We start from the raw sequence: 11,361 nt of genomic DNA on the forward strand, positions 1-11,361 counted from the left end.
TTGTTGTTGTTGTTGTTGTTGGTGTTGTTGTAATCCATAAATTCGCCAGGTGCATGTAGGTGTTAGTGAGTGACTGTGTCCACCATATGTGGCTGTTGCCTTGACAAAGATGAGCGATTCAGTTATAATGTCCTCTGAGACCCTCACAGTCCCAGAGTCAGACCATGCCCACTCCAGGAACACTTCAGAAAAAAACTAAAGAAAACTAAAATGTGTCCTTATCATACTCCATACATTGGAGCCTATTTTTATAAGTGTGGTTGCTTGCTTTTTTGCGTACTTGACCACATAATACCTAAGATTTCAATGAGTCCCATATCTGACACACACAGTTTTCATAAGCTCTTTATGTGGTGTGTTGTGAGCATAATGTAGCAAGGTCTTAACTTTAATTTGAAGGTTAATTTGATGAATTTGATGAAATATTCTGTTACTGTGTATCATTTCTTACCAAATAACTTCTTAACAACTTGGGCAGAACTTGCCAATGGAGAAATTCCACAAGCTACTGAAAGATGATTACATTCATGTTTTGACTTTTTTTTTGACTCTTCTAATCAAAAGTTGAATACACAACTTCTTAAATGTAAAATTTGGAGCAAGAGAGCAAATGTCCATTAATTCTAATTAATAAAGCACCGGTGGACAGTTTTGAAAATGTCTGAACACATTTCCTCTGGGCACAGTTACTTACAGTAAAGTATGAGAAAGGAGATGCCATCTACATCCATGTAGCTAAACAATAAAAAAAATACCATTATTTGTTTGTAGCTATAGCTGTTTCCCATGTCAACACCGCACACACACAAAGTGGCATCCTGTGAGTAGCTTAAGGGATGTGAATGTGCATATTAATAAACCACTATAATCTCATAAATCATTTTGACTGCGGGCACGCCCCCTCCCCCCTTATTGGCTGCTGCGCGCTTTATGTCGGTTACGTCCCCTCTTAGCAATTTAAATAGTGCCTTGCGCAATTTGATGAATAGTGTCGTTGTCAAAAGCGCTGGAAACAGATCAAGGAACGTTGATAGATGGACAGCTGGAAGAGAGAGGAGAGGAAGAGGAGCTGCGTCATGCCTCCTCCTCACGGTTACATGTAGTTATTTCTCTTCGGAGCTGGATGTCGGGGCGAGTTTCCTCAACTCTTACCGTGCTGTCCCGGGCTTTATGTTGTGTTGCTTTGCGTTTGTTCTGGAGAGCTGTGGAAGGCAGAACATGCCAAGTCTAAGTGTTACAACTGCACGCGTGTCGACGTTCCTGTGAATATTTTCTGAGCTTCTCAAACTTTACTACAGGAGGAGAAGCTTTGGCTCGTAAAGGTAACATCTTGTTTTTCCTCTTTCTTTTACCTCTGCGCGCGCATGTCTGAATAAAGCTTTCCTTTAGGCTTATATCTCCTGGTTGGAAACAGCATGTCAGTTAAGATAATTTAACATAGATACTGTATAAAGTTAGAACTAGTTAGGGACCGTTTGTTACTTATGGNGGCATGTCAAATAATTTTGAAGCACTGGGGAGGGGCTTGTGTTTTTTTTATTTTGGCTAAGAGGAGCACATAGGCCACAAGTTTAAGTGGTTTTATTTGGTATTTATTTGAAATACCATCTAAACCCCAAATCCCATTGATGGGTTTGAAAGCTATGTTTTCTTTGAAAAATACCATAATCACACCATTTCTAGTAGTCAGAAAGTGTAAAAATGAATGTTACCATCCAATGTCTGTAATTTTTAGGGAGGATTTGCATTTTGCTAAAGAAATTAGCTGTTTGTTTTGGTGATAACTCTAACTCCATGCTGCTTGCTTGTTGCTTTGGCTCCAATACTGCTTATATTTGGTGTGAATATAAAAAAATATAGATATTTATGGTGGAGGAAGGGCTATGCATTTACCCCCAGTCACCCACCAGGGAGACTCAAAGAAAAATATTTGTAACTTTGGGGAGGGTCAAGATAAAAATAAATAAATAAAAAAAATCACAGCTCAGCCACCCCCTTCTCTGATAAATAAAGTACAGTCCCTTGATGCTGAATAAAACACTTTTATACTCTTCAAGTATTACATATAGTCTTTTAACTGGCACTCTTCCAAAAGTCCAATTTGTTGCCTTCCCCCTTTCCTCCCTGCACACCAAAATACACTGTTGACTTACGGCCTGTTGCATTAAGTACCTTTCCCTCTGTGTACTTGCCAATCCAAAAATAAGATTACTTGTGGTATATTAACGTTATAGAGTTTCAGTGAACACAATTCTAATATATTTTGCACATCATGTGCTGCACTACTATGTACAGAGACATATCTGTGAAAATATTTAAGTTATTCTCTCGTGTTGATCGATATGTTAGTGTCTGGGTCAACCTGTCACAGCTTTTAAAGGGATCATGTAACAATTATTAGCAGTCATGCTGAAGCCCTGTCTAGGTTTGTCACAGCAAATGAAAATGGCTGATGTGTGCCTAGTCATAAATACAAAAAGGGCTTTACAATAAACTCCTGCTCTTAATTATTAAGTAAATATCCTCCAATGGAAACCGAAATGAGTACATTTTACACAAAAATATGTCAATTCTGACATTTTACAAGGAATCAGTGTGTGAGAATTGAAGTACTCTTAAAAAGGCAGAAAAGTGAATATAGCTGGGTCCAGCTGTTCTACCTGTCTCAGTTGTCAAACCTCTACTCTATGCGTCTAGGAGCCTTTGAGGGCCCACATCAGCATGGTGAACAGCCAAGCGTCAGGCATACCGCCAGCCCCCAGGTCATGTGCAGGATGCGGGGGGAAGATTGCAGACCGCTTCCTGCTCTTCTCCATGGAGCGCTACTGGCACACTCATTGCCTCAAGTGCTCTTGCTGCCAAGCCCAGCTGGGGGACATTGGCACCACCTGCTACAGCAAAGGGGGCATGATTCTGTGTCGAAGTGACTACATCAGGTGAGAGGAAGGAAGAGGTGGCAGAGGAGGAGGAAGGAGGAGGCGAGAAAGCTGCTGGTTTTTAGATTTTGGAGGCTGTACAGACTGAGCAATCTGTGTTTTTGTGTTTGCAGACTGTTCGGGCACAGCGGGGCGTGCAGCGCCTGCGGCCAGTCGATCCCAGCCAATGAAATGGTGATGAGGGCGCAGGGAAATGTTTACCACCTCAAGGTAAATCCCCAGTTCTCACATCAATGGGCTTTATCTCCTGCTGCTTGTTTAACAGAAACATCTGGGATTTGTTGGGGAGAGACAGTGGAACGGGAGGATGTGTCCCCTTAGTATCAGGAGAGAAATTGGTTGTGTCCTCCATCATTTACCTCATGTACTCAATTTTACACTTTGATTGAGACATATTTTAAGATATTTCAAAGTGATTCATATTTTTATTAATACTTATCAATCTGGTTTCAGTGTCTCAGGTGACTTTGCTGACAAAATTTTGTTTCAACTCTTGATATCATGCTCAAAATATATTACTGTGCTGTAGCATGTTGAATTTGATCAATTTCTTACCCTTTGTTTATTTTCTGCTCCTCTGTAGTGTTTCAGCTGTGCCACCTGTAGAAACAGACTAATGCCTGGCGATCGTTTCCATTACATCAACGGTACAATCTTCTGTGAGCACGACAGACCCGGCGCTGTCTTGCTCAACAGCCACCTGCCTCCACTTCAGAGCAGCTCTGTGCTGACAGACCAGAAGGTGAATAAAGGGGTTATTGACATGACGATACAGAATCATCTGTATTTACAGCAAAGCATAAGTTCTCCTTGCATAGATGTGAATATATTTATTAACCCTGGGGCACTAGCAGGACATGTCATTAATATGAAGAAACTGATGCACTAAAGTGGGTAAAAATAAAAAATGTCAGAGGTGCTATTTTTTATAATGCAATCAACAGTGTTTACACCACAATATGTCACAGAAAGAAATAAAAAATAGAGTCTTAAATATAACAGTAGAAAGAAAAGGTGAAAAACAATAGAGACTTTAAAGATAATGTATTTATAAATGGCAGTGGTGGAATGTACATTACTCAAGTACTGTACTGCAAGTGCATCTTTGAAGTACTTGTACTTTGCTGAAGCATTTTCTTGTTATGTTACTTTACATTTCTACTCCTTTTATAGGGAAATATTGTACTTCTTACTAGCCATATCTCATCAGTGATTTTACAAATGAATACTTTATAAACACAGTGTATCATGGGCTTATAAAATACATTTTTTTCAGATTAATTTGTAAAAATGTATTTTATGTTTAAAATGAGCTCCACATTGACCAGATACAATATTAAGATACTACTTACATGTTAATAGGGGTGTAAATCACTAGTTTCATCACAATACAATATTATGTAGCTTCTTTGGACAATGATACAATATTTGCCGTTATTATAAAGTCTGCCACGCTACTATTTTGATTGAGTGTGATTCAGGGATCTGCGATCGATATGAGTCGGTATTATATGATCATTTAACACAATCTTTTTACAGAAGAAGCTGCTACCCCTTTCTTTTTTACTTTTGGCTAAAAGGATAAAAAACCACACATACACAATGTAAATAAGTTGTTAAGTTTACTTAAAATTGACTCCATTAACACACATAAAACAGCACATGGGATAAATTAACCCTCAAATCTTTCTGTAAGAAATCCTTCTTTGGAAGAAAAGTTTTCATTTAAACCCAAACCATCATCCTTTTCCTAAAAAATCAGGACTATCTCGCTCAAAGCTGAAGGCAAACTTCTCCAAACAGCCATAAAACAACAGCATCATAATACAAAAGTGATTTGGCTCATTAACTGTCAAGGTTCATAGACAAAACAACTGTTTTTAGCTAGTCACCCATTATAAGCTTAAGCACCTTTACATTACCGAAATTAGCCCAGCAGCTAGTGGACTTTTTCTTTAGCAACAGCTAAACAAATTGCTCACTGCATCTCCCAACAGAATAGTGCGATTAAATTTCAGCCTGCATGCATGTTTTTTTTCAGCTTAACATTATTGAGACAGAGCAGCTGATGTTGCTGCAAGAAGTTAGCAGAGTGAGATGCCCAGCAAGTCAGGTAACATAATGTTGTGTCTTATCTCGTAACTGTGTTGTTTACATACAGCATGTGCTTTGTCTGTTGACCTGTTTTTTTCCCCCCAAAAATCAAGAATATTTCCACGCTGCCGAGTAAATAATGTAAGCTCTGTCGTCTTTCTCTTGGCAGCTTGCCGTCATCTGCCTGCTGCTATTTTATAGTTACACAGAATTTTAAAATAAAAATAAAAATGTATCCTAAAGATTATGATGTGGACTGGTCGTTGATCATTAAATCGATACATCAATCCAGATTGATGGATTGTTACATCCCTACGTTAATGCAGCAGTAATTGTTATCCAGTATTATATATATAATAACATGAAAGTGACAGGTATTATTCTGCTAATAATGCTTATACTGTTGATACTTGTTTACTTGTCTTACTTTCACTGAAGTATAATTGTGAAAGCATTACATAGTAATGCATACAGTTGAGTATTGGTAGAGTAATTAGGAATCTAAATACTTCTTCCACCAGTGAAAAATCAACTATGATTGTGGAACAATGATGCTAAGTGATTTTCCAGTGCTCTTTACAGCTTGTGCATTACTACTATAATGTAACAAATGATTTTAAATCATATTGCATTTCATATTGTTCTGTTTTTTAGATTTTATTAATTCTCAAATAGGTATTATACAATAGATTGTATTTGTTCATGTGGGTGTGTCTATGAGAGAACAGAAACATGAACACAAAAGAACAGCTGTGGGGCTTTGTGTTCATATAGCCAGAGGGTGTCTGTTGTGCCAGTGACCCTGACCCTTCTCCCTCTCTCTTGTCTTGTCTGCAGGTATGCTGAGTGGCAGAAGTGCTGAGTGTCGCCCTCACCCTTCCTCCGAGCTTCACTTTTCTTCGGTGCACTATTCTTCTCCTGCTACTGTCGTTGTTGTGGATTCTCATCACTGACCCGCCTCTCCTCCTCAGGAAGGACGCAGTTTCTCACCAACATCCCTGCCCATCACCATGCCAGAGACTATGTACCACATTCAAAGTCCCATTTATGTCGTGTTAAACGTTAATGTGGTCTGTGCATCATGCAAAGACTTAGTGCTGACTGCACTGGCAAAAGGCTGCTTCAGGACTTAGAGAAAAGTGGAGGAAAACAATGACGATGAAAGCCTGCACCAACTGGAAGATGGAATCAAAGATCCTCAAATTAACATTTGATGGACTGCTGTAAAATGACTGTCAAAGCTTTGCTTATGCCATGTGGCATCCATTTCCCTGAGCGTCAGTGTTTTTAATGAACTCTTGATCTCTCTCTTGTATTTGTTAATCTGAGATCTAACACACTGAGTATGGAATATAAAATTGATGGGTGTCAGGCAAAAATCCAGAGTATCTGTAAATATTCATTCATAGAAACCTTTTAATGAGTTTAAAAAATGTTTGTCAGAAGTGAGATTCAAATCTTGAACATAAACTTTTTTTTTTAAAATACTTGAGGAAAACAAAATGTAATGTTGCGGTATGATTACTTTTCAGACACCCTGCACAAAGCACTGAAATATCCAGTGACATTTTTTTCTTTTCCTTCTGTAGAGTTTCATTTCTTCATCAGATGCCAGTGTGAAAAACAAATTGTGGAGTTAAAATTAAAAATCCTATAAAATGATTTTCCTGTTACATGTCATGAATCGCGTCATTTTGAAGCCCCTCAACGGCATTAGAGTGCCATTGTATTGCATGGCACCTAGCACGGTGGATGTGACTGTCTCTCTCACTCTCTTTAGCCCTGTATGGTGAAAACACGCCTGATTACCCTGAGGAATGGAATTAAGGGGCTTGAGCTCTGACCATTTACAGAAGCAATTAAACATGAGCCCTGTATCTGTGCTGCTGGAGCTCTTGGGAGGCTGAACTTGGGGCATATCCTGTGGCTGACTGGCTCAGTGGCTGCCTGCCTCTAATAAAGCCTAATCTGAAAGCAGGCTAATTAAAGGGGAGTGGCACCCTCTATATCCAGGGCATTTGAAACAATCTGATGTATTTACTGTTTACCATGTTCTAATTAAAGCTCCAACACAGACTGGTTTGTTTCCCACCACAGCTCTTTGTTCTCCGCCACTCTGCATGGCTTCTGAAAATGATTTTCCTGAGCTGCATCTAATTCGTTCTAACTCTGAGTGCCTTTTTAATGCTACGTAAAAACTTCCAAGTCTCAGCATACCATCGGAGGTTGGAAGTTAATCTCAGTGTGATAGCAGCAGTAGAAAGCAGAAGATAGGATCTGCTCTACTTTCACACCTTGTCTGGGAGCATGGCAGCCATCAAACTCACACCTTAATGCGCTTAGCTATTTCAAAACGTCCCACTTGTCGTGGTAGGTGCTGATACTGCATCAATTATTTATTCCACGTCTGATCAAGAAGCGTCACGCAAATTCATTAACGTATGCAAATGATCACAATTACAATTATCTTTGTATCGTGATGGTGAAGAAATAAAACCTCGGCACATTCCCGAGTCCCACTGCACCACAAGTTACACTTTGCATTCAAACTAATCAAGCCTCATCTGCCTTTTCCTAATTAGCCGGAACGTTCTCAGATGCCAATTAGCAGGTCTCATGAAAAGGCTCTTTGCCATGAGGCGTTGTCTTTTATCAGAGCTTCTGCAGGTGTGTGGCTCACCATGTAGCCTGTGTCATAGGAAAGTGTTTATTCCTGCTAATTAATCATATTAACACATGCAGATGAGTGTAATTGCCTGAGCGCCTCCACCTCACACTGTGTGAAGACACAAGATGATGCCAGGATATTTTTACATGCTCATGATGAAGAGGACCAGTGAAGCCTCCTTCTTGCCCAGACACTCCCGTGATATAGATCCAAGATGGCTGCCCCCTTTAGCCCAGTTCTCTTCTGATGCTGATCCGCTATTCTGTCAGCCAGAAGCTCTTTCGAACTACTTGCCAGACAGAGTGTTTGGAATTGGACGATGTGCTGGCGCTAGCTTATATATCTCTGTGATGGTCCAGTCTGCTTTGTGTTGCCAGATGTAAACTAAAATCTGAACAGCAGGAGAACACAGGGGCTTAGTTACCATGTAATAACTGTTGTTAGGAATGGTTTCAAAATGGAAGTATTTATTTTCACTTTAAGTTTGACTTCATCTTTAATGCTAAATACTAATACTTGTGTTTTTGAGCTGCATGTCTATGAGAGTACTTACCAACTGCTGTTAGCAATACCACATCTTCGCCTAGAATCCTGCATGGGTCCATTTTTGAGAACCCACACCAGCCCATATCCATAAAGCTCTACCAGAACCGACGCGTCATTATGTCTAAGTCAAAGCCATACCTGCCTGCACCCATATATGGTGCCGTAGCATTGTTTCGACCTCTCATTGTTCCGACCTCTCATTAGTCCGACGTCCCGTTGTTCCAATATGTGATTATTACTGTATTTGTGTACCAGAGATACAAGTGTCATAGAGAGGAGAGAATGAAACACCATAACCTCCTGTTATTAACTCTGGGGTCCGGGTTGTGTGGGGAGCTCTTCGCGGTGCTGAACGGCTCCTGGCGGGCATATTTCTACCTTGATGTTGCGCCGCGACCGGCTCTGGCTCGCATATTTCTACCTTGATGTTGCGCCGCGACCGGCTCTGGCTCATCATGAACAATGGGTTTAATATGGTCAGAACAATGGGATGTCGGACCAATGGGCTGTCGGAAAAATGGGCAGACCCTGTTTTATTTGTGAATAGAAGATTACAGGTTAGGGTAGTACGACGCAGTTGTTTTGAGCAGAGTGGTGAGCGAGTGGAGCGGGATAAAATTTATGATGGAGCGGAGCGGAGCGAAGAATGCGCAGAACCAAGCGGAGCGGATGAGCGGCGCAAAGTGACAGGTCTGCGAGCAAGGAGCGGAAATTTTCACCCGCTCCGCTCACATGCTCTGGTTGACATGCCACTGTCCCAGGCCTACCTTCAGAAATGCCTTATTCAAGGCCATGACCTCATGGAAGAAATCATGGCATTCTGCCTATGGAAGTTCCACCAGAGCATTCCCTATTGAGTAACCCAACTAATGCCCACCTTCAGGTCAAGTAGCTGTAATGTCCCACAGTCTGCCTCACATCTGTAGAAGTCTGAGGAGAGGAACCTCATTGATCTGGACAGCAAGGTCACCCACAGACAGGCCTACACAGAGTATGTCCAGTCCAGTCAGTCCAGTCAAATCATGATGCTCAGAGTCAGGCCGTTCACCAGTTTCAGGAAGAAAAGAAGGTAAATCCTGAAACAAACTGACTAAACTGTGGACAAATAAAGTACTGCCTGTTCACAGGGTGTACTTACCTCTTCGACTTACCTTTTGTTTGTTCAACCTGATGGACAGAAGTCTTTGTGTATGATGACATTTATTTCTAATACTTACCTTTGGTTCTGTACTTCTGTTTGCTAAATCCTGAAGGAAGGATCTATGGTTCTGAGTACTCTTTTGTTGAACCTGAAAGGCAAAACACATCATTTTAAATTTTCTAATTACCTTTTGTTGAAGTACAAAGACAGAATTTATAGTGCTTAGTTACTTTTTGTTCAATCTCACTGAGTATCAAGGTTATAATAATAAGTATTAAAAACAAACTAAAAACACATGGACTGTGCCTGGCCGTGGCTTGGGGGCTTATTCCACTCATGAATTTTGAAGCTTTTATGTGTCTTATAAAAGGCAATTGCTAACAAGTGGCTAAATGATACAACAGAACATCATCTTCTCAAATGCGGCCTTACAGCCTTGTTGTGGTAGGGATGTTAAATCATGCAACCGTGGTATAGTTCCTTATAGCCTAACATTAGCTTTTTACTTCTGGCAATTGCATTTAGGCTTCAAAAACCATAAAAGCGGTGCTTATTTGTGAAGATTATTTTGCTGAATAATAGCCACAGATCTTATTTTCTGCAGTATTTCAAAACCCAGTGGAAAAATTCCATAGACTTTTTGACAAGAGAACAAGGGCAACATTAGCTTAGAGTAACAGCGTAACCAGGAAATAAGTCCTCATAGCTTTTGATTTTTTAAGTCATTTTTTATCTGTGAGCTCCACAATCAAAATCATAAAAAGCATAAATCTAGACAAAGAAGTACACAGCCATTGGTAAGTGAGCGAATATGTTTGGGTTGTAATGTCTGTGATTGAACCCAAATGCAGCACTCAGCGACATTTGGTAATGACCTTTATTTATACACGAGGGAACAGAAACATGAGCTGACAGTTCATTTTTCGGCCCAGACACAGTCTGTGGGTTCAGGTCTAGGGAATGGACCGGGTCGCATTCGGAAGTGGGACCGGGAATGAGGACGTGAGTCCTCGGATCCGAACAGTTCAGTCTGACAGCAGGCAGAGATAATAAAGAGGGGCTTACTGATGGTGTGGATGAGAAGGGGAGGGCTCCAGAATCAGAGGAGCAGTCCAGCAAAGCAGCGGAGCTGACAAGGTATGAGTAGCAGGAAAGTAGCGGCCAGTCAATGGATCGAGGAGCTGACAGGTAGGTAAAAGATGGACACACACACACAAGGCGGTGTGTGGCATCTCACAGCAGAGAACTGACAAGCAGGAGGGAACACTCACACTGAAATGTCGTGGCAGGAAAACACCACACAGCCACAGGCAGAAGGAAACCAGAGACACTGAAGCAGAACTTGTGGTCAGGGACAGAAGGCAATTTATTGGGAAACAGACGACGTAGACAGGTCAGAGGCAGGGTCGGTAACAAGGAATCAAGCCGAGAGTGAATGCTGGAAAGTCTTGCATGAAGTGAAAGAACAATCTGGCACTGAGGGAAAGGCAGCAGCTTATATGCAAGGATTGCTGATAAGAAGTGGCTGGCAGCAGGTGAGTGGAGGTGTCTTGATGAGGGGGCGTGGCTGGCAGGTAGAGTGGAAAAAACACAGGGAGAGCAGGGGAGCAGAATGCAGGCTGTGACATGGGTAAACTGATTCCTTAAATGAACAGTGTGTCAGATTTAGGGGGATTGTTAGAATTCCTTCAGTGTTCATTGTTCAGTGGGTTTTTACGGGAGCTGAATTATCCACAGAGGTCTCTTCCTCTCCAAAACAAATGGACCAGTTGATTCAAACACAGCTGTAAGACCTAATATATATTTAGATTGCTTCTCCCCAATTTCTCTTCAAGAATTGACTGCAGTGATTTCTTCATCTAAATCATCAACGTGTCTCTTAGACCCCATCCCAACTAGGCTACTTAAGGAGGTCTTACCTTTAGTTAACACTCATATATTAGATATGATCAATATATCCTTATTAACAGGCTATG

General features: G+C 40.9%; 1 protein-coding gene across 2 annotated transcripts; it reads left to right on the top strand.

Annotated features, from left to right (window-relative positions):
* Positions 1–965: 965 nt before the first annotated feature.
* On the top strand, positions 966–7,099 carry si:dkey-90l8.3 (LIM domain transcription factor LMO4-B). 2 transcript variants are annotated; one of them, XM_050050398.1, is made up of 6 exons: positions 966–1,322; positions 2,698–2,936; positions 3,050–3,146; positions 3,520–3,678; positions 4,978–5,049; positions 5,868–7,099. In XM_050050398.1, exons 2-6 carry the CDS (start codon positions 2,722–2,724, stop codon positions 5,874–5,876), a joined length of 552 nt encoding a protein of 183 aa, XP_049906355.1. In that variant the 5' UTR covers positions 966–1,322; positions 2,698–2,721; the 3' UTR covers positions 5,877–7,099. The 2 variants fall into 2 exon arrangements, with proteins under 2 accessions (XP_049906355.1, XP_049906356.1); XM_050050399.1 differs by lacking the exon at positions 4,978–5,049 and having other exon boundaries at positions 5,868–7,096.
* The last annotated feature ends 4,262 nt before the right edge of the window (positions 7,100–11,361 follow it).

Source organism: Epinephelus moara, chromosome 8 (genome assembly GCF_006386435.1).
Source record: "Epinephelus moara isolate mb chromosome 8, YSFRI_EMoa_1.0, whole genome shotgun sequence".
NCBI lineage: Eukaryota > Metazoa > Chordata > Actinopteri > Perciformes > Serranidae > Epinephelus > Epinephelus moara.